This window comes from Salvelinus sp. IW2-2015, linkage group LG4q.1:29 (genome assembly GCF_002910315.2).
Source record: "Salvelinus sp. IW2-2015 linkage group LG4q.1:29, ASM291031v2, whole genome shotgun sequence".
Taxonomy (NCBI): domain Eukaryota; kingdom Metazoa; phylum Chordata; class Actinopteri; order Salmoniformes; family Salmonidae; genus Salvelinus; species Salvelinus sp. IW2-2015.
This window is the reverse complement of record NC_036842.1, coordinates 44085282-44112552: the sequence shown is the minus strand read 5'-3', so window position 1 is coordinate 44112552 and position 27271 is coordinate 44085282. Positions and strand designations below refer to the sequence as shown.

Genomic DNA, 27271 nt, shown 5'->3' with positions numbered 1-27271 from the left:
TAAACACTCCAGCATGCACAGAGGACACGGCTAGGATGCCGCCTGGGCCGTCAGCCTTGCGAGGGTTAAATGTATTTCGTCTGCCATGGAGAACAAGAGCCCACAGTCCTCGAGAGCGGCCCGCGTCAGTGGCTCTGTGTTATTCTCAAGAGGTGTTTAGCTTGTCGGGGCGCAAGACGTCGGTGTCCACGACGTGGCTGGTTTTCCCTTTGTAATCCACGATTGTCTGGAGTCCCTGCCACATATGTCTCGTGTCTGAGCCATTGAATTGCGACTCCACTTTTACTATGTACTGTTTGATCGCCTTACGGAGGGCAAAACTGCACTATTTGTATTCAACCATATTCCCAGTCACCTTGCTGTGGTTAAATGTGGTGGTTTGCCCTTTCAGTTTTGTACAAATGCTGCCATCTATTCACGGTTTTTGTTTTGGGTAGGTTTAAATAGTCATGTTGCGAACAACATCCCCTATACACTTCCTAATGAACTTAGTCACTGTGTCAGTGTATATGTCAATGTTATTCTTAGAGGCAACCCGGAACATATCCCAGTCCGCGTGATCAAAATAATCTTGAACATGGCTTCCGATTGGTCAGACCAGCGTTGAATAGACCTTTGCACAGGAGTTAATGCAGTCGGCATTTGATTGTGAGGTATTCTAGGTCAGGTGAACAAAAGGACTTGAGTTCCTGTACGCCACACCATGAGTAGTTAATCATGAAACATACACCTCCGCCTTCCTTCTTCCTGGAGAGTTCTTTATTCCTGCCTGCGGGATGTACTGAGAACCCAGCTGGCTGTATGGACGGGGACAGTATATCCGGAGAGCGCCATGATTCGGTGGAACAGAGTATGTTACAGTCCCTGATGTCTCTCAGGAAGGAGGTCCTCCCCCCGAGCTCGTCTACTATATTGTCCAGGGACTGAACTTTAGCAAGTAATATACTCAGAAGCAGTGGATGGTGTGCACCTCCTGAGTAGGACTAGAAGTCCACTCCGAATACCTCTGCTCCTCCAGCGGCGTCTTGGACCAGCCTCTGGGATAAGTTCATTTGCCTTGGGGGGTACGAACAAAGGATCCAATTCGGCAAAGTCGTTTTTCTGGTCGGAATTCTGGTGAGTTACCGACGCTCTGATATACAAAAGTTATTTCCGGCTGTATGTAATAACACAGAAAACGCTCTAGGCTAGAGATGTAAGAAAGTACACATAAAAAAATACTGCAAAGTTGCTTAGGAGCTAGAAGCAGAGCTGCCATGTCTATTGGTGCCAAGTTCATGATGCCGTTGACCTAAACAAGGGCCTCAGGACCAGTGGAAGCAATATAGCCTCATAGCATCAAAGATTCACCACCATATTTTTCAGTAGGTATAGGGTTCTTTTCTGCTTATGAATTCTCATTATGATAACAAACCCACCACTGGTGTCTGGCTAAATAATTATATTTTCATGTCAGTGGGGTTAATTGGCCAGAAATCAACATTTTGCAATGGCCATCTCAGTCTCCAGACTTGAAATCCGTTGAAAACCTGTGGCTTGAATTGAAAACGGCAGTCCATAAGCGCAGAGGAAGGATATCAAGGATCTGGAAGGAGTCTGTATGGAGGAATAATATAAGATCCCTCCCAATGTGTTCTCCAACTCATAAATCATTTTAGAAAGGCTCAGTGCTGTTATCCTCACAAGGTGAGGTGTGTGTGTATAAGCATTTATCAGCAAATGCTGTCATTTCAATAAAGGATTTTTTATTATTATTTGAAGTTCATTACATTTGATCAACGTGTCTCATTTTACATATTTGTATTTATTTTTATCCACTATTCATATCAAGAACTTGAAATGAGCTCTCAGTTGTATTGTCCATTTAGTGAATCACTCTCCTCTCCATATTCCATTAGCTTCTGATAGCCCTCCTCCTCCATTTCCCCTTTAATTTCTTCTTCCTCTTCCATTTCTTCTGCTGAACTCTTCCTCTTTCCCTGTTCTCCTTCTCTCTCCGATCGGATGGATGGTATCCCCACACTCCTCTGTCTTGCAAGGGAGAGAGCTATGCCCTTCTCATAGTACGCACATTCGTTAATGAAGAATGGATAGAGTGGCTCAGTCCCTTTGTACTTTAGTGTCTCTCCAGAGAAAGTCTGGAACACAGGGTCATTGGGGCGGAGGAGGCAGAAGTCCCGATCCTGAGAGAGAGGGGGGAGAGAGACAGAGGAGTTAAAGAGTGGAGGAGTGTGGCTATACCAAATCCTGACCCAGAGATTGCTTTACTGTTTCTTAGCAAGGAACTATTGTGCATCCCATACTGAGTGAGTGTCCAGTTGTTAATGTTTCAAGGGCATTGTATACCTGGAGTTGAGGATGAATGGCGGCTGTAATACCGTGGGTCTCAAAGTCTCTTGGGTAGTCCACATTTTTCACCATGGTGAACACATCCACTTTTCCTCCTTCAAACTGGGTACCTGTGAAAGAGAGAGACAGCGAGAGGGGGAGAGAAAGAGGGGGAGAGAAAGCTCTGTGGGATGAATCTGAATGAGGGTTTACAATGCAAGCATGTGGGACAGTGAACTATTTCAATCTGAAAGCAGTGCTGAATTGAATGTTGGAAAGGATTCTGTAGGCCATGTACCTGAGTTAAAGAGGTGGACCCATTCTAGCATGTGCTGGACCCCTTCTTGCATTGTGGATAAAATATTGGACCTGACTACTCCATGGGCCTGAGGACCAATCTCAATCGCTGCAGAGGAAAAAAGACACATTGACATGAATTGCATTTCAAATACACATATGACATAGTATGATTTCAATACATCGTATGCAATTATAGCATGTATTGCAACATTCGTTTTACAATTCCTGCCTTAATCTCTCTCTGGAGAGACACATAAACAAATATATACCAAGGATAGCACAATAAAGTCAGTCACGTATTTCCGTTGTGATGGAAATACGTGACTGACTTTATTATGTTATCCTTGATATATATTTGTTTATGTACAGTATGTACTGGCTGTATATGTGTTTTTTAAATTGTCAAAACAAACTCAATCAACTAAGCACCGTTAAAAATGGAAAAGAAGGTTCCATTTTAAAAGTATGAACAAAATCTAAATGCAGAGAGATGTGCATCATCAGACTACTAAGCATGTTTGACTACCATGGCAAAAAAACTGAAAAATGTACTGCTAGTAAAGAAGCCCACCTCCCTACTAACTCACCAAAGCCATGTTTGCCTACCGAATCGAGGGAATATGCTTCATTGAGGGGAAGGTCGAAGTGAATGAACCTCACAGGTATGTCAGACATTTGTCTCTGGAAAACAAAATACATTGTCAATACCCCAGTGGTAACCTGACAGAAATCATCTCAAAATAACAACGTGGGTAAAATTCATAGGCATCTCAGATCTTTTTTCCACCATGATTGTGTGTATCCTCAAAATATATCTGGTTCAAAGTTCTTAGCATAATTTAGGCTACTATTCAAAGATCATTCCAACTTGTTGGAAGCAGACTAGTTAAGTCCAACCTCATTTTCTACCCTACTGAGTTCCTAAATTAATTGAAAATCTAAAAAATCATTGTATACCTCGTTAACTTTCCTTCATCCATATTGATCTTTAAGAATTGAACTATCCCATATATTCAATCAGCGCAGATCTACTCTAATGAGAAAATGTATCCAAAATAATGAGTCTCTGTGAGGATCGTTTTGTCTTGCCTGCAGGTATCTGTAGATGTGAAGAGAGATCCAGTCGCAGTCGGAGTAGGCGATGAGGCACAGGCCCATGTTAGCGGTAGTGTTGTGGAGGTCACACACCAGGTCCATGGCCTCTGGACTACCTTTAGGACCTAGCAGGGTGTTCAGCTCCTGGGACCGGACTATCTCATAGGGGGTTTTGTCTGTCACAGGCCCACTAAGAGGGAGAGAGAGAAGGATGAATGGATGGTCATTACCATCAACACTAATACAACTTTTGTCTCCGACTTCATCATCAGGCTCTTTATCCCGCTCATTCTCATCATCTCCATCCTCACTTTCACCATTACCAACATAAGACCCATAGACCATCATCATGATCAACAACATTATACCTTTTGACATAAATGTCATCATGGTCATCATCATCATGTCTCTTTTCTACTACATTACTCATAATCACTATCATCACCACCATACCTTATCCCTTATACTTTATCATCATAATCATCATCATCATCAGACCTAAGGGTGGCATGGGTGAAGCAGCGGTTCAGGTCTGTCTCTGTGTATCTCCGACACTGCTGGACGGCACGCGGGTTGGACATCACGGTCACCACGGAGAAGTGGTCTTCCTCTTCCACCTTCCTCTTCAGCCGCTCTCTCACCAGGTACACTCCTGACAGCTCATTGCCATGGGTACCACCACACAGTGCAACGCGGGACACAGTCGGCAACACCACCTCCCTTCCTTCCATCTATGGGATGGCAATCCGAGTTACAGTATAACAGTATAATGTCATTTTAACAGTATCACACACGTAGAAATGTCACCTGTACTAGCATTCTGTCTCTTGATATAGTAGCTCACTAGCTTAGCGTTAACAGTATGACGAGTTAAAAAAAAACCTTGGCTGCCTTGACGCATATTGTACCCACACCCCATAGTGACTTCTAGTTGTAATTCCCAGCTCTCATCCATTCTCTAATTGGAGGTACGAAAGACTTCCGGTTGCTGACAGAGGTAAACAATACCAGTAAACACCATTGCTGCAGAAATCCATAAGAAATCATGTTGTCAAATTCTTACCTTGGCTTCCTTTCCTGGTCTGCAGCAAGGTGTACGGCCACCTCAAGCTCACCGTGAACGTTTAACCTTTGAACTTTCGCCTATAACAAAATCACCAAACACACCTTCACTGAATGGTTTGAAATGAACTGAATGTCTGGACCTTTATTTGAGATTTACAGATATTGAAACCTTAGATGCAAGGTAAACCTGCATTTAGATTTGTCCTTCACAACGGTACATTTAACTACTCTTTTTTTAAAGGATATATCACACTTCTTACCCTTGCGGCTATCTTTCCCTTCCCTCTCTCCTGCGGTTCACCCTCTCCCACCCTCTCCCTGGCTTTCATGCAGTTTCACTGATTCAGCATTCTCATCCCTCCCTCTCAATAGTAATGTAGCCTGTGCCGGCCTGTATGCTGTTGTGCAACCCCCCCCCCCTTCTATGACACTCCTCTCCAGTTGACTGGCGGTACTGCACAGTGATGCAGACAGCAGTGTGTGTACTCAATGCGATGTGGAAACTCCACCCTTCCTTTCACACAGCCTCGGTCCCAACGGCTCTGTCCAGTCAGCCTGCTCCAAAGCCCCTCGCCAAGCAGGGTCTCTCACACACTGTACAATGTATAGGATGGTAGGTTCCAGTCAGCCCTTTCAAATGTTGGCTCAAAGCAAATCTGCTCCATTGGCATTGACAGAGGCCAGAATTACATACTGTATAGTACACGTCGGGAGAGATTGCTAGCCTTATCATACAATGTCATTTAAATATAAAGACAGAGGTGTGAGCCTGTAAAAAAGAGAATTAATAGAGAATAGGCATACACAGTTCATTCTGAAGAATTAAATTGTTTTATTGATAACTTATCTTTGCAAAGGCTACACACCTCTAAATAAATGGTGTCTTAATCAAGTGTTTTTTTTAAAGGTTCTGGACAGTGACTTGAATTAAAAAGACGTACAAATCAAGTTAATTACTATAATCATGTTCAATAAAATTAAATAGAAACAAATAGCTTTTTTTTTGCCAACCACCAGACCATGGAGGGGGGATAACCGATTCTCAGGTCAGTTGTAATCGGAGAGACTTGAAAAATAGCGTGAGGAATACAACACAAACAATCATTAGTGTATGAGCAGAGATGACTGACATCACACATCCCAGCATCCAACCCATTTGAACAGTACCATCATTCGCTGTCTTCCTCATAATAACTGCAAATGGTTTTAATGCAACTAGCACAACACCCATCAGTTGAAACGCTGTGAAACAAACAAAAGGGCGGGGCTACACCCTGAGAGAGATTGAGACTGAGGGACCAGGTATATTAAGATCAAGCTTGATCCAAATGGCAAAAAAATATATCCAGATGCACACAAATGACTTCATGTAACTTTTTTTATTTCACTGTCAAAATCTTAAGTAATCTCCATCAATGTCACACAGCTTGCACTAAACAAGACAGATATATTATTTTCTATTGAATTTATTTGGCAACCAACTTTCCTTTTTTGTTGTCCAATTAATAACAGTGAAAAATATTCCAAATAGAACTAAATAAATGAGGGACAAAAGTATGAAAAACACATTACCTCAACCTGTTTGACATTCTGGTAGTAATTGCTTTAGACCGATTGGTTTATCTTAAAAACAAGTGTCATATGTCCTTTCACACACATGATGATTACTGTTTTGAAAGGGATCTCCCTTTCATGAATATGAAGACATTCCACTTCAGGAAAAATAAAAATAATAAAAATAATAAAACAACCATACCAACATCATCATTACTATATAGTAATCCATTTTCTATACATATATAATACATATACATCTATATACATATATAAAATCATAGTTATTTGCAATGGTAATTGTTATGAAACAAAGTAAATCCCATATTTTTTGGTGTCAAAACACTTGCATATGTACTCTTCAGAACAGAAATGTATAGTTAAGTGACAGTTTTTCACCTCAGAATTGATTTCCCCTTTGATGTCAGACTTGCTCGCTTAACTACACAAATACACACTAAGCATTTACCATAAATATTTTTAACAACTGTGAATACCATGTGTAGCTCACAGCTACTATTATTTCCCATCAAACACATACTGTGGGTAGAAACCATTGTTCCTAAACCGCAAAAATGCTTTTAAGAAATGCTATTCATTTTTACTCGGTTAAATTAAACTTCAATTGAAGTTTTTCTGGAAATATGCATTTTCTTAGCAAAGGGATAATGTGTTTCTCGTTCAGTGGATTTGATTATGTTCTGCTGATTGTTTTTAAAGAAATGTTACAGTATCTGAAAAAAAAATTAACAACGACCAAAGTTTATGAATGGTCTAATTATACTTAAAAATATAAAAAAGCAACATGTAGATCCCATGTTTCATGAGCGGAAATAAAAGATCCCCCCCCCAAAAAAATCAAGGTCACAAAAAAACAAATAATAATCTCAAATTGTGTGTATAAACTTGTTCAGATCCCTTTTAGTGAGAATTTCTCCTTTGCCAAGATAATCTATTCACCTGACATGTGTGGGATATCAAGAAGCTGATTAAACAGCATGATTACACAGGTGCACCTTCTTCTGGGGACAATAAAAACGTGCCAGTGTCATACAACACAATTTCACAGAAATCTGACGTTTTCAGGGAGCGTGCAATTGGAATGGAGACAGCAGGAACGTCCAGCAGAGCTGTTGCCAGATAATTATATGTTCATTTCTCTACCATAAGCCGCCTCAAACATCGTTTGAGAATTTGGCGGTACGTTCAACCTGCCTCACAACCATGCCAGACCAGGACCTCCACATTTGGCTTCTTTACCTGCGAGACACCAGCCACTTAGACAGCTGATGAAACTGTGGGTTTGCACAACAAGATAATTTCTGCACAAACTGTCTGAAACCTTCTCAGGGAAGCGCATCTGCATGCTCATGGTCATCACCAGGGTCTTGACCTGACTGAAGATCAGCGTCGTAACCGACTTCAGTGGGCAAATATTCACTAGTACACTGGAGAAGTGTGCTCTTCACGTTTCAACTGTACCGGGCAGATGGCAGACTGCGTGTATGGTGTCTTGTGGGTGAGCGGTTTGCTGATGTCAATGCTGTGAACAGAGTGCCCCATGGTGGCGTTGGGGTTATGGTATGGGCAGGCATAAGCTACGGTCAACGAACACAATTGAATTTTATCGATGGCAATTTGAATGCACAGATACTGTGACGAGATCCTGAGGATTCTTGACCCCATGTTCAAGAAAAAGGCAATTRTTGAACATGGGGTGAGACATTCTCACTAATTTGTTTGTATTTAGAATCATTTATTTCTGGAGAAACCTAACTTGATTGTTTAGCAGACATCACTTGCTTATTTTCAGTCAACACATATCTTAAGAATATTATTGAACATTTTAGTTTCTCCATGCTTGTCTCAGAGCAGCGTGAAACGGCGCTGAAATAGACATCCACAGCGGGAAGGCTATATATAACGATATTTAYGAGATTATTTTGTTTTATGAAAAGCGACAGTGAGCAATTGTAATATTTAAAATAATATTGAAAGGCCAAAATATAGCCCTGCAAATAGCCATAATGACGCTGTACAACATGACCATGTGTGTTTGAAAGAGTATTTTCCAGTAAGCAACAATTTGTTTGCCTTCATTAGACAACTTTGTTCCAATATTCCTGTAATTCAGTGATATTTATTCCCATAGTAATTCGTTATGGATCCATAACTAAATAAACATCGGCATTTTGAAAGAGTATTTTTATCATTTTATTAATGAAACCATAAAGATACCATTATTAGCTATATTGTTTTAGTTTGAACGAGCAGACTGGCACTAAGAACAGAACAGCAGGAACGTTTCCTTAGTCAGTGCCTTTATTAGTGCAATGCACCTTAAATATATTAGATGATGTCGTTCTCAAATAATGTCAAATGAGAGAGAAAAAGGTCATTCCTGAACATGGGGTGTAAAGCCAGTTTGTTATTTAGAATTATTTATGTCTGTTTTTAGAGGGAGAAAAATCTACAAGCATCTCATGGGTCTCCCAGTCGAGGCCGGCACGGGTATTGAACCAGCATCTGTAGCAACACAGCTTGCAACACAGCTTGCAACGGTCTAAGACACTGCACCACTCAGGCGCTGTACAACTTAACCAGTCGGGAGTGGCCTACAGTACTACAGTAAAACCAAAATAATCCTAACAAAATAAAATAAAAACCTTAGTGTAACAACAGTTGACCAGATAGCTAACGTTCACACACCTAACGTTAGCTAACTGGCTAATTKATCGGCTAATTCATCGACAATGTACATACAGTTAGTTATATGACGTTAGTTAGTTAGCCACATTAGATATGTTGATTGTATTTCAAGCATTATCTGAAGAACGTTATTGTAGCAAGCTGTTTACGCAACTGACAATGTACTAACTCTTTCATGCTAGCGAGTGGCTAATGGACTAGCTATCACATTTGTTTACCTTGACGTGTCCGTAATGTGAGATCAGGCAACCAGACACCCTGTGAAGTCACACAAACTTTGACAACAGCTAGCTAACAAGCTAAGTACAGCTACGCTGTGGTGAAGACATTGAAAATTCAGTCAATYCTCTCGAACATTAGACATAAATCATAAGTCACTGAAAATACTAACTACAACTAGGCTAAATCAAATTTTCTTCGGTGAGGTTTAACAACGATTGGCATCCAATAAATTGTTGCATTACGGCCACCTACTAGACTGGAGTATAACTCCCGTATACTTTGCTTAATTTTGATTTCTAATCAACAAAAAATACAATAATACAAATACCCTACCATCTAACATTACTCTCACAAAAAAAATGGCACACTATTTAAATCTATTTAGTTCTACTTCAGGCCAACAGCCTGAAAGGAACACACCTTGTAACCACAGATCGATATGAGACCGATATTTCACTGGATGTTTATAAATAATATGGAACGGCGTTTAGGTCATAAAGCACGTGGTCAAAGCGCACACTTTTTAATGCTACACATGTAAAGTAAGCAGGTGCAGGCACTAAATTAAAGTTAAGTTAACTCCTACACGCGTCAAATAAGCGAGTGAAAATGTGCTTGCAGGCTGTCCAACATGTGCTAAATAAACGGCTGCAAGCAGTCCTTGCACACGTCAAATTAACGCCTACAGCTGCTAAATATACACCTACATTAGGGTGACCAGACGTCCCCGTTTACCGGCTGGAGATGTCCCCGGAAATGTCCCCGTTTTTAACTGTGCGTTAAAAACCGACTGCAAYGTGAAATAATATTTTACGTGGCAAGAAAGACCGGGCAGCAGAGCCTACCGGTTAACGTCTCAATCACGTTGTGCATGTTTTTGCCATTAGAGGGGGCTGCTCGCTATAGCAGCTTCATTCTTCTTCTTCTACTAACTAACGTAAACTCACTCACTTTTATACATCGCCTTGGTCTGTACTATTTACCTTATTTTAGCACCCAAAAAACGTAATACTTCCAGATCAACTGTAATGTCAATACCATTGTAAAGCACAATTTCTCCCCAAAGTCAATGACATGCCCTCCAGGCTGCCCGTTTCTGCATAATTCAAGAAGGCAATTAGCCCCGTTGGGTCTTTTTAAAAATGGCGGGTGTGGAAGCGAAACTAATGCGTTGTAGTGATAGTGAGAAGGAGAGCTATCATGTGGAAACATTTTTTTTTTTTTACTCGATCTGTCCAACTTATCACCGTATCGCCTCTAAAATGTAAATAAAACACTATAAAGAGTTTATATAATGTGTCATTATATACCTATTTGAAGGTTTGTGTCGAATTTGAATCTGTTTTTTAGGGCGGGGCTAAAATGATCTTAGAAGTAAACATTGTCTCGTGAGAGTCATGATCGCATGCAGTGACGATGCAAAAAATGACTAGGTATCCCCCCTTACCCCGTCACTGTCCATTTCTTGTTTTTAAACGATGAGAGAAGTGCTACACCTGGTGGAGAGAGATTGTAAAACAGAAATAGTTGTTTTACGCGTGCTGTACGTTACGGCATGACACGTCACGATGTAATGGAGGATCAGTTTTTTAAACTTTTCTCCAATACTATAGAGCCATTACCATGTCGATCAACGCTTGAATAGAAACGTAGTTCACACCCCAGATTTTGAAGTCAACACAGTCGCTACAGTCCCATTAGTTTTCTTTGCAGCCTCGTTTGAATGTCGCGGTTGCACACATTTGTACGGAATGGGGTGAGTTTACGTTACTTGCTCGTGCTAGTTTTAGAGAAAACTGCTGTGGAAAACTCGGCTTGAAGCTAGCAAGTGTCAAGTGAATCAACAACATCACCAAAAACGTATTTTCAAGCCAGGTAAGTTACAAATGTTTGAGATCCTAGCTAGTGGTGTTATGATCTCACAATGTATTATGAAGATGGATGATCTGCTCTATAAGGTTTTAAATAGGTTATGCTATGTAGACTAAGTTAGCTAGCTAGGGTAGCTACTGTCACTGTAGCTAGGTTAAAAAACGTTCACATGTAAACATGCAGTGGCGGGCTATTTTGAAAATATGATTATATTAAATGAATACACAATTAATTATGAGAATAGTTATTTGTAGATTACAACTTGAATGGTTTGGCATTATAAAAAGTAGTATGAAAATATATTTTGAAATTTTCATGGATAACATTAGCATAATGTTTTCTGTTAGAGAGCGGAGAGGAGGAAGACTGAATAGGAAGACGAGTGGAGATGGTAAAGATATGATTACTGTTAAAGGAATTTAATTCCTATATATTATCAAACAATTCAATTAAAACACTCTGCCCATACATAAGAATTTGTAAGATACTTCTAAGCATAAAATGGACAGAAACCAGTCTCAAAATCAATCAATCAATAGCGTTTATTCTTGAGAGTACTGACCATAGTACAATTTACAACAGGTTATATAATAATAATGATGTCATAGTTTTTAAAATGTCCATCCTCCTCTCGGATACAATGGCAGTACAGTTAGCGTTCTCATTCTGTCTGGCACCTGTTAAACAATCTGCCACCAACCCAAGGTCTTTCCCCTCCCTGGGTAGACACATCATTCCAGCCTGTCTGAAGATAACTCCATTCTTTCTAACAAGGAACACATTACATTCAGCATTATGATTATAATAAGATTCATTCATACAGTAACATAGTAGTAGTCTGTTTAGTTATAATTCTAAGTCAAATGTATACATATTTTAGTCATTTATTCATAAAAATCCCATAACAATTACAGAGCCTGCCAATTTATTATTCCATACAATGTTTTTGAGATAAAATACAAACATAAGGCAAGAAATGGGAATCTGAAAGTATTTGATATAATAGTGTACTATTTATTATTAACGATTTGAGAGGAAGGAGAAGAAAGTGAGATGGAAAAATGAAGGGAGTAAAAAGAGTGAAGCGAGGAGAGCGTAGAAGAGTGAGGTGGAAAGGTAAAGAGAAGGAAAGGAAGAAAGAGAAGGTAGACGAGTGAAAAAAAGAGAAGAAAGATTGGAGGAGAATAAAAAGTTAAGAGGGTAAGAAGAGTGACACAAGGAGAGTGAAGAAGAGCAGAGAGAAGATAAAATAGCTCTTTCCAAGAAACGGAAATTACATTTTAATAACAACATGATGAGACAATTTCCATTTATACACTCAGGTCAAGACAATAGAATGGTTCACTGCACCCTTTGTAATTCCTCTTTATCAATTGGCAGCGGGGGAAGAACGGCAGTGGCAGAACATCAACAGACGAAAAAGCATAAACTCTCTCTGATTGCCCGTGTTGGTATGCCCTCTGTCACCACATTCTTCAAGAAGGTAGAGCCTTCCCAAAAACGGCTTGATTTTGTTGAATTGAAAGGAGAAACAGCAGAGGAAATTGCAGCTGAGGTCCTGGTGGTCATCGAAAAATTTTACCTGGAAAACAGAGTCGTTGCATTCTCTGCCGACAACACAAAAACCAACTTTGGAGGACTGAATAGGCTGGGGAGTGTCAATGTCCATACCAAAGTGAAAAATCCTCTGCAGCGGGAGGTGATTGGCTTAGGTTGTCCTTCCCACATCATTGATAACACGGCCAGAACATCTTTGGATATGATTCCCCTTGATGTTGAGTAACTGCTCACAAAGATATTTGGATATTTAAAATTTTCACTGTCAGAGTAGAAAGACTAAAGAGCTTTTGTGAGTTTGTTGGCCAGGAGTACCATAACATTTTAGGACACAGCAATGTTCACTGGTTGTCCATGCTCCCTGCTCTAGAAAGAGTGCTGAAAATGTATGTGTCATTGAAATCCTTTTTTCTTTCTGAAGACAAATGCCCTGTTGTCCTGCAAACAATGTTTGAAGATCCACTGACTGAACTTTGGCTGGTCTTTGTCCATGGAAACCTGACCGTATTCAGTGACACGATCATGATGCTTGAAGGCCAGGACCGCTGTGCTGTGGAGTCAGCTGCAATTCTGAGAAACGTTGAGGCAAAATTGACTGCAAGACGCGATGACAACTTCATTCCAGTTTTGGTCAGAGGACTTCTGAGAGAGCAAGAGGAAAATGGAGAAATGTCTAAAGAGAGCTTTCTCAAAACATCCAAATCCTTCTTCACTACGACTGTGAACTACTTGCAAGCATGGGGAAAGCACACAGATAATCTAAAAGATTTACATTGTCTCCTTTTAAAAAGGCAACCTCAGCGTGAAGAGATCCAGAAGGCAGCAGCCACACTGCAGAAAAATGCCCCAATGTGACCATCAATGAGGGTACATTGTTTGACGAGGTTACTGGCCTGCAAGAATTCCTAAAGGAGGGATCGCTGAAGAATGGAAAACATCTGAGACAGTAGTCAGAGATGGAGCACGGTTGTTACCCACTTCAAAGAGAACGACATCCCACACACTAGCCTGGCTAGATTAGTGTCTGTTGTCATGTGCTTACCTTGATGTTATGCACAAGTCGAGAGGGTGTTCTCCCAAATGAATGATATATGGACAGCAGCAAGAAATAGGTTCACTGTTCCTACCATCAAGCCCATGCTTATTGTGAAGACAAACGTCAGCCTCCCCTGCCAGGAGTTCATGGAGAACCTGGCCAAAGACCGAGTAATCCTGAAGAAAATACATTCTTCTGAGAAATATCCAGATTAGGTTGGTATAAGTAGTTACCAAAATATAGTAGTAACTATGTAGTTACCAATCTCATCATCTTATTTCTTTATTATGGTGTAAAGTTTTTCACATATACCATTGTCTCTTTTTTCTATTTTGCTCATGTTCTCTTCTGCTCTTATACTGCCCAGACTACCAGGACCACTGAATGGCTGTTCAGATCGGACAGTTCTGTCTTGCCTGCAGTGTTTCTGTAATATAGTTGTTTTCTCTGACGTTTTGGATCCTTCGTTGCTGCGGGAGTTCCACCGTCTCCATCCGGATCGCCCTGCGCCTTGTCCTCCGGGTCATCCCCGAGGTCGGTGTTGACGCACGGGGGGGGGGGGGGGGATACTGTCCCGACTTCCGCCGAAGTCAGTCCCTCCCCTTGTTCGTTCGGCGGTCATCGCCGATCCACTTTTCATTTTCATTTTGTTTTGTCTTTGTTTTACACACCTGGTTTCAATTCCCCAATGACATGTTCATTATTTAACCTTCTGTTTTCCCCATGGTTTTTGTGCGTGATTGTTATATGTATGTTCGGTCTGTTATTGTGGGCTCGGTATTATGACATGTAATTGGAATATTTGAGTACAGTTACTTGTGTTACTCATTTCTGCCGTCCTACGCCTGACTCCTCTGCACCCGCTACACCCAGACCACTACACACCTTGTTTGTCTCATTCTTCCAACCTAGCTAGTGACTTTATAAAACACCATATTTGGTATTTGTATTTTATATTATACCAACAATATAGGAAAGCATCTGGTGGCAAAATAGCCAAAAACATAAAATGATTAATTCCTTCAAGGTTTACAAATACGCCCAATCAATAGAACATTATGTCAGAAAACAATAGTCTAAACCCAATGTCTCTACCATATATGGTTGAAAAGTTACCGAAGATTTACTCTGAGAATGTAACCTCACAACACCAAATATGGAACACATACAACAAAGTGCGGTGCAGTCTAAACTAGCAATGGTCACAGAAAATTATCGTTATTATTTCATCAACGCTGTCAAGTACAAGTATATTAATGTTATAATATTGTAGAGAACAAGCTAATGATTCATTCTATGTAATTTCTAATGACATCAGGCAAAGAAAACAACTTTTAGACATGAATTTCGTAGCTCCCTCTTGAATTGCCCCTTTTTCTCTCTACATTGTAAGTGAATACATAAAAAGAATATATGTCATTCATCAGACGCTTTTATCCAAAGCGACTTAAAATAAAACCTGCTGTCGTTTATGTATGGGTGAAGACGGGAATCGAACCCACTACCCTGGCGTTGCAAGCGTCATGCTCTAGCAACTGAGCTACGAAGGAGAACGTCAACGTAATTCGAATGATGACGAGCAATTTTAACGGATCCTAAGGGAATCATAGAATTCCAAACTAATTTCTAGGGCGACACAGTTGGCAATTTTGTAAAAAATAATTTTCGAACGTGTGTTGCCAAGAGACATCTAACTGACGTTCTATGGAAGGTTTTCTGTGCGAAAACAACTTCAGTTTGCTGCTGACAAKAAACTTGATTGATTTTTGACACCTGAGAAAGAATATCGACTGGAAAATGCCTGGGTGCTTTTCAAAATTGGCGGAGAGAGTGCGTGGACGTCGGCGGCCTACTGCGTCGACAGGTTGTTCAAATTCATTTGTGGCTTGTTTTTCTTGTCTTTTTCTGTTTTGCAGGATTTGTGATTGTCGACAGGTGGACAGCGACAACGACTTCGAAGAGGGTATGTGGAGTTTWAAACTCTTATTTTACTACATTTAACAATGTAATTATAATTTGCGAAATGTTGTGTATTTCTATCATTCCGCCTTGGCAAAAATGCTTGTGCTAGAGATGTTGTAGCTAGCTAGCTTGCTAGCTAACATTAACTTCAGTAACTGTTGCTAAGCGTTTGACTTTTGCTACCTAGCTAGCTAGTATTAGCACTCTTGCTACGTTTTATGTCCTAACAATTGTTTCTTTTATATTGCAATGTTCCTAATTTTAGAAACAACTGTCCTGSATGAGGTCCAGTTGGATGTGCCATTGGATGATGTGCCAGATGTTCCACAGCTGCCAGTCCTCCTTGYTGTCCAGAATGCTGCTATCATCCTTGAGAATGTGCCAGATGTGCAGACTATCCTTGAGGTACAATTTTCTGAAAGTTTGGGGTTTTATGTTTGAAAAATATCCCAGATATTCAAGTTGTGTCTCTTTGACATTAAACAAATCTCGTCGGGCTTTCTGCTTTAGGAGGCCACTGGCAATTGGCAGTTGATTCCGATTAGGTTCAGCCCCTGTACGTGGGCTGTTGTGATCAGGGTAAGAGCCCCCCCCCCCCCACACACAGTCACATCACGGTTACAATGTTTACTGTTTCCAACATGAATGTATTGTATGTGCAGAACAATGCCGGTCCGGTGGTTAAAGCTTGGAGAACTTTCCAGTTCATCAGCCCCATCATTACCTACATGCATGGGGGATCCCAGGTATGTGTCTTTGTAACTACCTACCGGTAATCCTAATCTACATTGTCAGTCATTTGATCTTGACGGAAATGTGTCACAGCATTGCTGAAGTAGTTTTGTTGATGTTGTCTTGTTGTTTATCTCAACAGCAGGTGGTGGTGAGGATGCACCACGTGAGTAGGGTGAGAGGCTGGAGACTCAACTGGTGTGGGCCATCTCCAAGGAGACAGCCAGGTTTAGTCCAGAGGGAATCCCTACTGTGCCACCAAAGTGCAGTCCACACTTGGATCCAGGTAAGATGTAATACTAACTGAAATAGTATTAGATTAGGCTTTTCTTCACTTATTCCATTTGGCCTTAACATGTGTTCTCTCTCTGTCAGCGTGTGGCTGGCAGGGTGACTCACTATGCGTCTCACCTCCGCCACGAGACGTCTGTGGATGTGACACTTGCTGCTACCAGGTAAATAAACGATTTCCTATGTATATAGACTAGACATTACTGGGCATTTTGTATTAGAATTTGGTGTGTTTTCTAATAACGTGTGTGTGGTAAACAGGTGTGTTGTGTGTGTTTTGAGCAGCAGACTGATGTCTCAGTGGTGTACGTCACTCTCCACATGGGGCTGGACGGGCTTCTCTCCTCTTCAGCGTGGTCAGAGGCTGCCTCCTCTACGCCCACCACTCAGCAGTTCACTGACCCAGAGCCTGAGGGCCACAACTGCTATGAGGTCAGACGTTACACACACATACTATTGACTACGAGCATTAAGATCCTTCCATTGACCAATTGTTTGTTATGTCATTGCATTGGTCACTGATTTTGAATGCTTGTTTTGTTGTCGTAGGGCTGGGAGGAGGACCTGCTGCCTGAGGAGTGGGAGGTTCCTCTGCTAAAGTGAGTTCCTCTAAATGTCTGTAGTCTGGGCTTGTCAGATGCTGAAGGATAGTGGTCATAATGCTGTTATCCCCCATTGACTCTAATGGTTGACATGCTCCATTCCCTCCCTTTCACAGCCTCTACCTTACCACCAAGAGAGTGGAGGACATCGCCCTGAGGCTCGTCTCCCTGCGCCAGGCCTTCACTGTGAGTGGACTCACTTTTCTTTTTCTCTCTGTGACTTCTTGTTCTGTCTCCTAGAGGAAGATGTCTCACCCTAACTCTTCCCTCTTCCCTAGACCCTGCTTGGTTCCACCCTGAGCAGGAACCATCTGTTTGTGGCGGGAAAGGTCCTCCTGGGCGCACTGGTTCAGCCCAACCATATGGTAACTCACTAACTCATTTTCTTTCAAGGGAAAGAGAGCGCCCCTGAGGTGAAATGTGTTCTGCTCACTAAGATGCTCTTTTCTTTGTCATAGGACGAGGCCAAGTTCATCTGTACTTATAACAACTTTGTGGACTACCTGAGTGACCCCTCCAAGCGGAATGACATTGAGAGGGAGCTGGCTGAGGCAAAGGTGAGTTCATTAACTCTTTCAAGTCTCACTGAGTTCTTCCACATGCATGTCTTTTATACATCAGTAGTTGATCTATATGACATCATTCCTATTTTCTCCAAATGTGTTTTTTTGTCCTAGATCCATCATGTGAACATGATAGATGTCCTCTTTGAGCTGGTGCTGTTTGGGTTAATAACAGCTCAGAAGTCCCTGATGGTGGTAAGTAGCATCTCACTGGTACATGTTTTCATATCTCTATTAGCAGTTTCACTTAAATTCCTCTTCTCTTTTATTCTCTCCTCTTTTCTCCTCCTTTGTTTCCTTTAGCACCCTGGTGGGTTCCTTGAGCGTCTGTACGCTCTCCTGTACTCCTTCCTGCCCACTGCTGCCAACATGGAGCCAGAGGCTGACAGATACCTGCTGCTGCTCAATGTAAGAGTCAAGAGGTTACTTCCTGTTTGCTTCCATATTCTTAGTGTACTTCCTTTTTACTTCCTTATTCATGGTTAACCAGGTTCCAATGRCATTTTAGGGGGAGTATTTCTAATTGTCTCTCTCCTCTTGATAAGCTAGTAACTCAGAGCCATTTTCTATGTGTTGTGTGGTGTTCTCTTCAGGGTGGGCTGATGGCTCTGCTAGATGACATGTTTGGCCAGCAGCTGGCCTGGTACTTTAACCCAGAGTCTCTGGTCACTGAGCTCTCCAGCCTCCTGGAGTACCACTTGGAGAATCTCATGGCCAGCATGTAGTCCTACTGCAGGGACCATACTCCTTTCTCCTTCTCTCCTTTGAAGGAATTGAGGACTTGAAGTGCTTTGTTGAACCCTGATTAGTTAACACCCATTAATTTAATGTATTCTCTTGTTTTCTCTCCCCACAGGATTCTAGTGACGCTTTGCCACCCAACAGGGATCTAGACACCAATGCASTACATTACTTTGCACTGAATTTTCCATTTTTAAATAAAACAAGTTGTAGTTCAAAAACATTTTGGTTTCCGTCTTTTCATTTATTTGATTTTATGACCATTTCCTCTTCCTAGAGTTATAATGCTAATATTAGATTATTACATGAACAATGATGCTTTACTTTCTGCATATGGAAATAAAAAAAAAACGTTTAGTTGATTTACAGATACTACAGGCCCACACTTTATATGGTTTTGTACTGTGGTTTGTGATACTGTACTACTTAAAAACATGTAGGACTACATACACTGAGTGCACAAAATATTAGGAACTTCTTTCTAATATTGAGTTGCACACCCTTTTTCCCTCAGAACAGCCTCAATTCGCCGGAGCATGGACTCTACAAGCTGCCCTAAGCGTTCCACAAGGATGCTGGCCCATGTGTCAAGTTGGCTGGACGTCCTTTGGTTGGTGGACCATTCTTGATACACATGGGAAACTGTTGAGCGTCAAAAACCCAGCAGTATTGCAGTTCTTGACAAACTCAAATCGGTGTGCCTGGCACCTACTACCATACACCGTTCAAAGGCACTTCAATACTTTGTCTTGCCCATTCAACCTCTGAATGGCACACATACACAATCCATGTCTCAATAGTCTCAAGGCTTAAAAATCCTTCACTAACCTGTCTCCTCCTCTTCATCTACACTGTGACATCAATAAGGGATCATAGCTTTCACCTGGATTTGCCTGGTCCATCTATGTCATGGGAAGAGCACTCATGTTTTGTACACTCAGTGTATATTACACTGCTTTAATACTGCTAATTAATTTGGCAGACAGCAATGTTGTATTTCACACTAGAAACTCTGAATTCAATATACTGTATATGATTCATCAAGCCCTTCTCTGCCAAGGCAGAGTTAGAGGAAGATGTAACTACGCATTTCACCTGTTCTACTCAGCGCATGTGATAAATACATTGATTCGATTAAATTTTCTGATAGAATATATTTGTTGCCATCTTGAGACCTTTTCTACCTCTTTCAGGGCTGTGCCAATTAAATAAATATGTGAATGTTATGCAACTTCAGACCGTTTAACACCAATATAGCTTTTGTTGAGCAAGCAAATATCGCCATCAAGTTGACATACATCAATTCACTTACATTATTTCTACTATAATATAAAGCTCCATAATGAATATCTTAATACTGCACTATGGATACCATTATATACCCTTTTGAAGTCATAAAATGACTAAGCCTAGTTCATACCCTTCGTGTGTAACACAAGAACGCAGGATTAGCATTTTGTGAGTAGAGTGTTTGTTGTGTAGCTGCTTGTAGTTATTTCTTGTGTACGTATGTAGGGTATAAACTACGCTTTAGTCCCATGTCATCAAATGAATACCTAAATTAAAATGAAAAATTATGAAAGATACAATATTAATCAAAATACAAATGGTTTATTAAAACAACCATTAAAAAGGATGTAAGTGATTGAAAAATAAAATACATAGTTCCTCAAAGCCCAAAAAGTTTAGCACCACTTTCCTAATCGTAAGAGTAGAAGCTGCTGTCGGCCTACCCTCCTTGTAATTCTTTAATTTAGGCTATATATCTACATCAAATGTAGAGGCTGCAATGGACGTGGATCAATGATTACAATAGGGAGAGGGCATCAGATGTACAGCACATCTAGTCAATTGGTTGGGCTTCTTAGCTTATCTTCCAAATCAAAGTCGAAGCTGTAGATGTCTGAATGACTTTTAGAAGATCACATTCCTAGTTACAGGAGTAGGAGCTAATAAGGGATCAAAAGACCCAGATGGAATTTTGGTGTTGAGTAGCCTATAGTGGATCTTCCTTAAGGAGTATAAACTAATGGTAAGCTAGTCCACTGACAGCCTGGTTCAAATATAGCAGCATTAGGGGACTCAAAATGAAAACAGAAATGAACAACAAAAATAAAAATGTTGTATTGAGGCCAGTTGTGGTGTCCTCCTCAGATGTAGCCTTGCAAAAGCAACTGACATGGGCTGCACGTCATCCAGGCTACCCATCAGAGGACCCAGAGGACTTGCAGGTGACCAAGCGTTTCCAGGCCTTCTGGACTCCCCAGAAGAAGCCCCGGATGCCTTTCCTCATCTTGGATAATTTAACTGGCAAGAAGATGAAAATATGTAAGAATTTCAGATGGACAATTGTCTGATAAAACAATAATTTATTACTTCTTTATACTTCTTTATATATAATTGTCCCATAAGAACATTTCCCCCCAGGAATACTCACTCATAGGTGGAGAATCCACCGCAATGTACAACTCTGGCTGGTCTGTACTGCCTGTAAGGACGACGCTCATGTTGGACTGTAATCAGAATTCAAGGATGCACAATTAAACTTCAATTTCACTTCCTTTACATATTCCTATAATTATACAACTATACTTACTGGTGCCGATATCAAAAAGCACAACCAATGACCATTCAAGAGTAATCTGAGCTTGTCTTACCTTTCTGCCGGTGGCATAATACACCCCCTCAGATTCCGCATCCTCCACATCATCACTGCATGAGTCTTCAAGGTCTGAGGTCTCGCGGTCATATGGGTTGGGCACTGAGGGTTTCAAGATGGCCAGTAGCTTGTGGGAAACAATGTCAGAGACAATMGAAAGCATCTCCTGATCCTCAAATATATCGTCAATTTTCAAGGAYCGTTTCAAACGCTTGACCTTCCCAAGGTCAGTGTAGATGGCATCTGCCAGCTTCGATGTCATCTTAGAATTGAAACTTTTTTGCTGGCTTTCCATTGCCTCAATCAGATATTTGGCCACCTCATCATCGAACAATCGAATCAGCTCAGTCACCAGATCACTGATCTGGATGCGCTGACGCTTGTTGGTCCTTTTTGGCATACGGCATATCTTCTTGACAAGCTTCATCAGTACTTCTTCTAATATAAGCTCCCTAATGAAGCTGGTGGAACCGGATGTCACTTATTCCACAGTGGACCACTCCGGCTGTTCAATCTCAGTCTTGATGCTGCTCTGCTCAGCTTTCTTATTCAAAGATTGACGGGTTGTCATTTCATTAAACAAGGCTGTCAATTCTTTCAAGTTGAGAGTAGATTCCAGATTTTTGGTGCCTTGAAGTTTGGATGGTGCATTCATAATTCCGTTCGTGACAAGACAGACAATGTCCTTGTGCAGCTTGGGTGCCTTGTGGCACACTATCTTCTGTAGGGCTTCCTCTGTGCCATAGCGTTGCATCAACTTTCTATGCACAGACAGCACCAACTGAAAGATGTCTGTTGTCTTCAGGCAGACATTTGCTTCCCTCCACCTGTTAGTCACCCTCACCCACAGAGCACTGGACAGCTTGTTGGTCACATCCTCAACTAGGGTCCAGCTGGCCAGTTTATCCTGGGTCCGAGGAACAATCAGAGACAGCAGCCGGACAATGATATCCATCACCGCCTCTACATGAACAATAATATACACCGGTTGGGATGCCTTCGCCTCAGCCGAGCCACATCGGCTCTTAACCATGACCTTGTCCTGGTCTGTCCTTAGGCAGATGTCTGAAGAAAGCGGCCGGACAGAGACTTTGGGTACGATTGAACCCAGACGGTTGACTTCCCTGGTGACTGCKCTCGCAATGGCTGTTGTCYTCTCCCCGCTGCCGCGGCTCAAAGCTCGCKTCAGAGCYTCAGGAGAGCCCATGTGCTCCTRCAGCTCTCTGCAGAGGGCACTTACAATCCTTGCACTTGAMGGGCGGGAGTACGGCGTCTTGAGATCCTTGGTCATTTCCAATGCTGAGGTAACGTCTGGGGAATCGGACATGTTCCGAAGGACAGAAACCACCATGTCCATTGCCACATCAGAGAGAGTTGGTGTTGGGGATGACACAGGTGATGCAAAGTCCTCTGAGTGAAGCTCATACCCATGAAGCAGCTTGGTGATCAGGTCTACAACCACCTCTGGTGTGGAATGTAGACTGGGAGAGTCCTTGTCGGAGGTCTCAATCATACAGGATTCAATTTCACTCAAAGCCCCTCTGACCATGATGTTTGTCTCAGAGTCATCGGGTACATTGTTCTCTTTGAGAGGTTTGATACCTGCCTCACACAGCTCTTTTACATGGATGTTCTCGGAAGACATCCCTGCTTCTTGAAAAGTAGGTGGTTGATTGGCTATGGTTGTAGCCATGATTGTCCTTACCATCAGAGGACAAAGCTTTGCAACCAGCTCATACTGTAGCTGAAAGTTCTCCGAGCGGCTGTCGTTCATGGGTACCTCAGGGATGTCAAGGCCCTGAAATAGCATCTTCCGTACCAGTTTGCCCACTACACCCTCCACTAGGCAATTAGTAGGGCTCGGGGTCTCATTCCCTCTGTCACTGGTGCTGGAAGGTAACTTTTGCTTCTTGTGAAGGCCATGAATTGCCTCACTTTGCGCAATACAACCCTCAACAGGCAACTCCTCCACTGCAATCGTGTGCACAACCACATTGATGTTGTTGGTGTGGGGTCCAATCAAAAGCTTCTTATAGGGTGGGTCTGTGACATATTGTAAAACACCCCCACCTGTCTTTAAGTTCTGAGCTTTATCTCCAAATGTCCTATCCAGGAGACACAATACTGACTCAGATAGTGGGTCAGTGAACTCCTGGAGCTCTAGGCTCTAGGCTGGAGAGAGAACTGCTGCTACAATAAGTCTGGACAGCAGTGACTTTGAAGGGGCTGAGGCTGCAGCTGATCTGGGAGCTGTAATAAGAAGACTGCAGCTCTCTCTTGGACTCCAATGTGTCATGCAACTTTGGATATAAGGCATCTGCAATGGAGTCTGTGAGCCGCTCATCCAAATTAACAGAGGAAATATTATTCAGGCTTTTGTTGGAAGCCTCCTCTTTGGTTTTCCTCAGGATGTCCCACACAGCTTCCCTTGGGGCAGAACCAGAAGTGCAAACATGTCCATTGGATGGTGTCTGGGTGCCAGTAAGGGGTTCCTTGATCAATAAACTCTGGAGTTCGGTGGCCACTTCCTTAGACATCTCCCTTCTGATCTTCAGAACAGCAGGTGTCAGTGTAGCTTTCTCTGAGGTCAAAGGTGTCAGAACTCTGGTCAAAGTTGAGAGGTTCTCACTGTCTAGTGTGTTCTGGATTCCAAGCAGTGTTGTGCTGAGTATCCTCCTGTCATGGGGAAGCACTCCCCTCAGTGCAGAAGAGGACCGGCTCTGTGGTGCTGGTGTGTTGCATGGTGTTGATGCACCAGAGACGTCACTTCCACTGTCATCATCTTTTTTGGTCCTCATTATAATAAGGATTTCGTCAATGATCTCATCACTYTAGACTTCTAAGTCTTCTGTGATAACATGGGCCGTTGGGGTGGCGATACTCAGAGTACGACCCCCAAGAAGTTTGAAGGACGTCTCCGACCCACTGCCAAGAGGGCCAACAGACACACATTGCACTGTTTCGCTGGATGACGAAGAACAACTGGAGGAGAGATCAAGCAGCTCCTCGTTCAAAGTCGGAGAGGAGGAAAGAATCCCCTCCATTTTCAGGACAGAGATAACATCCGCAAGTGTTGAATCTACAAGGTCCTCACCTAGTGGGCTACTCCTTAAGTGGCTGACAAACACCCTTGTAGGAGAATGGGAGACTGTGGTGGGAGATGGAGAGCCCTCCTCACTGTTCACACTTGACCGCGCCTCCACAATTGCTAAAGACTGGGAGATGACGGAACATACAAGTCCGCCAGCCCGCTCAATAATGGAGGGGAGGGAAACATCCAAAGGGGCTGGAGGTGTCACACTCCCTCCTTGGCCATTTCTATCTTGGCTGAGGCAGATCGACGAGACCTCAGTAGCAAATTGATTCTCCCGCATAGGGCTCCTGCTAGAGTCAGGTCCAGGAACAGCTGAAATAGAGCTCACAGCCAGAGAGCAAGGAATGTCACTCATTCTGTCTAAAAGCTTGATGGAGCACGAGGAGGGGAGGCTGCTGGAGGGGAGGTTGGTGTTGATCTCTTCGCTGGAGAGTAAGGAGGAGAAAGGGGCCAAGGTCAGTTTGACAGGGATGACATGCCCACGACCTACCACAGCAGATAAGGTTCCAGAGTAGTCAGTGGCAGTAGGTGGTTTAGCAGATTGTGGTTTAGCAGATTGTAGTTTAGCAGGTGGTGGTTTAGCAGATTGTAGTTTAGCAGGTGGTGGTTTATCAGATTGTGGTTTATCAGATTGTGGTTTAGCAGGTGGTGGGATCGCAGGTGGTGGTTTAGCAGGTGTTGGTTTAGCAGATTGTGGTTTAGCAGGTGGTGGTTTAGCAGATTGTGGTTTAGCAGATGGTGGTTTAGCAGATTGTGGTTTAGCAGATTGGGGTTTATCAGATGGTAGTTTAGCAGATGGTGGTTTATCAGATTGTGGTTTATCAGATGGTAGTTTAGCAGGTGGTGGTTTAGCAGGTGGTGGTTTTGCAGATTGGGGCCTGGCAGATTGGGGCCTGGTAGAATGTGGCCTATTAGCCAGGAGGTTCTTAGTAGAGATCTGACTGGAGGTAGAGTGTGCTCGTTCCTCACTGGAGAGAGAACTGCTGCTACAATAAGTCTGGACAGCAGTGACTGGTTCATCAATGGAGATTGGGGAGGACCTACTGTCAGGACTCTGAGTGAGACAGATCACCATTGACTTTGGAGAGTAGGGAGTACAGCTGACAGAGCCCTGGGTTGAATCTTCGTGGTGTCTTTGCTGATGGGGAGCATACTCTCTGCACACTTTCTGAAGCTCTCAGCCTTATAAGGTCAACCAAGGCAGGGATCAGGATGCTATTTACCTCCTCCAATACTGAGCTAGTTACAGATGGGAGAACAAGTAATTTTGATACACTGCCGATTTTGCCGATTTTCCTACTTAACAAAGCATGTAGAGGTCTGTAATTTTTATCATAGGTACACTTCAACTGTGAGAGACGGATACTAAAACAAAAATCCCAAAAATCACATTGTATGATTTTTAAGTATATAATTAGCATTTTATTGCATGACATAAGTATTTGATACATCAGAAAAGCAGAACTTAATATTGGTTACAGAATCCTTTGTTTGCAATTACAGAGATCATACGTTTCCTGTAGTTCTTGACAAGGTTTGCACACACTGCAGCAGGGATTTTGCCCACTCCTCCATACAGACCTTCTCCAATCCTTCAGGTTCGGGCTGTCGCTGGCAATACGGACTTTCAGCTCCCTCCAAAGATTTTCTATTGGGTTCAGGTCTGGAGACTGGCGCCAGCCATCCAGGACCTTGAGATACTTCTTACGGAGCCACTCCTTAGTTGCCCTGGACTGTGTGTTTCGGGTCGATTGTCATGCTGGAAGACCCAGCCACGACCCATCATCAATGCTCTTACTGAGGGAAGGAGGTTGTGCTAAGATCTCGCAATACATGGTCCCATCCATCCTCCCCTCAATACGGTGCAGTCGTCCTGTCCCCTTTGCAGAAAAGCATCCCACAAAATGATGTTTCCACCTCCATGCTTCACGGTTGGGATGTGTTCTTGGGTTGTACTCATCCTTCTTCTTCCTCCAAACACGGCGAGTGGAGTTTAGACCAAAAAGCTCTATTTTTGAATCATCAGACCACATGACCTTCTCCCATTCCTCCTCTGGATCATCCAGATGGTCATTGGCAAACTTCAGACGGGCCTGGACATGCGCCTGTTTGAGCAGGGGGACCTTGTGTGCGCTGCAGGATTTTAATCCATGACGGCGTAGTGTGTTACTAATGGTTTTCTTTGAGACTGTGGTCCCAGCTCTCTTCAGGTCATTGACCAGGTCCTGCCGTGTAGTCTGGGCTGATCCCTCACTTCCTCATGATCATTGATGCCCCACGAGGTGAGATCTTGCATGGAGCCCCAGACGAGGGTGATTGACCATCATCTTGAACTTCTTCTATTTTCTTCTATTTTCTCAATAATTGCGCCAACAGTTGTTGCCTTCTCACCAAGCTGCTTGCCTATTGTCCTGTAGCCCATCCCAGCCTTGTGCAGGTCTACAATTTTATCCCTGATGTCCTTACACAGCTCTCTTGGTCTTGGCCATTGTGGAGAGGTTGGAGTCTGTTTGATGATTGAGTGTGTGGACAGGTGTCTTTTATACAGGTAACGAGTTCAAACAGGTGCAGTTAATACAGGTAATGAGTGAGAGAACAGGAGGGCTTCTTAAAGAAAAACTAACAGTCTGTGAGAGCCGGAATTCTTACTGGTTGGTAGGTGATCAAATACTTATGTCATGCAATAAAATGCAAATAATTACTTAAAAATCATACAATGTGATTTTCTGGATTTTTGTTTTAGATTCCGTCTCTCACAGTTGAAGTGTACCTATGATAAAAATGACAGACCTCTACTGCTTTGTAAGTAGGAAAACCTGCAAAATCGCAGTGTTTATCAAATACTTGTTCTCCCCCACTGTATGTGTCCAATCATTAGCAGCAAGTCCC

General features: G+C 42.4%; 3 protein-coding genes and 1 long non-coding RNA gene across 7 annotated transcripts in view; 2 read left to right on the top strand and 2 right to left on the bottom strand.

Moving 5' to 3' along the window:
- The window catches only part of LOC111962012 (uncharacterized), a 238509-nt gene extending 213038 nt beyond the window's left edge, over positions 1-25471 (bottom strand). Inside the window, exons 1-4 of one of the 4 annotated variants that reach the window (XR_011479651.1) lie at positions 23496-23905; positions 21287-23455; positions 21067-21142; positions 20221-20936 (exon numbers count right to left, since the gene is read on the bottom strand). Coding sequence is in view for 1 of the 4 variants with exons in the window: in XM_023984752.2 (XP_023840520.1) it covers positions 20830-20936; positions 21067-21142; positions 21287-21715 (612 nt within the window). In the remaining 3 variants the exon portion in view is untranslated. Of the gene's footprint in view, positions 1-20220; positions 20937-21066; positions 21143-21286; positions 23456-23495; positions 23906-24872 lie in introns of those variants that run through there. The other 3 variants (XM_023984752.2, XR_011479650.1, XR_011479652.1) reach the window with 3 other exon arrangements.
- On the bottom strand, positions 1756-5136 carry LOC111962015 (N-acyl-aromatic-L-amino acid amidohydrolase (carboxylate-forming) B). The gene is made up of 8 exons (XM_023984755.2): positions 5049-5136; positions 4787-4866; positions 4222-4454; positions 3718-3913; positions 3216-3309; positions 2627-2734; positions 2347-2459; positions 1756-2183 (listed from the first exon to the last, which is right to left on the bottom strand). Exons 3-8 carry the CDS (start codon positions 4452-4454, stop codon positions 1848-1850), a joined length of 1080 nt encoding a protein of 359 aa, XP_023840523.1. The 5' UTR covers positions 4787-4866; positions 5049-5136; the 3' UTR covers positions 1756-1847.
- Positions 10692-16265, top strand: LOC112081067 (uncharacterized). The gene is made up of 4 exons (XR_002896295.2): positions 10692-11148; positions 12526-15701; positions 15966-16105; positions 16211-16265. It is a non-coding gene; the product is annotated as an uncharacterized lncRNA (long non-coding RNA).
- LOC111962013 (uncharacterized) lies at positions 16975-18906 on the top strand. Its single transcript, XM_023984753.3, has 8 exons — positions 16975-17155; positions 17273-17322; positions 17442-17511; positions 17604-17690; positions 17784-17882; positions 18003-18083; positions 18192-18296; positions 18745-18906. The coding sequence occupies exons 1-8, from the start codon at positions 17045-17047 to the stop codon at positions 18904-18906; spliced, it is 765 nt and encodes a 254-aa protein (XP_023840521.1). The 5' UTR covers positions 16975-17044.
- Positions 25472-27271: the final 1800 nt, after the last annotated feature.

Excerpts from the sequence above, each read along its gene's own strand:
- LOC111962015 (XM_023984755.2), bottom strand. The coding sequence starts at position 4,454 with ATGGAAGGAAGGGAGGTGGTGTTGCCGACTGTGTCCCGCGTTGCACTG. Across the intron at positions 3,310-3,717 it reads ACATCTACAGATACCTGCAG|AGACAAATGTCTGACATACC; the intron begins GCAAGACAAAAC and ends TTTGTTTTCCAG. Across the intron at positions 2,184-2,346 it reads CCATTCATCCTCAACTCCAG|GATCGGGACTTCTGCCTCCT; the intron begins GTATACAATGCC and ends CCTCTCTCTCAG.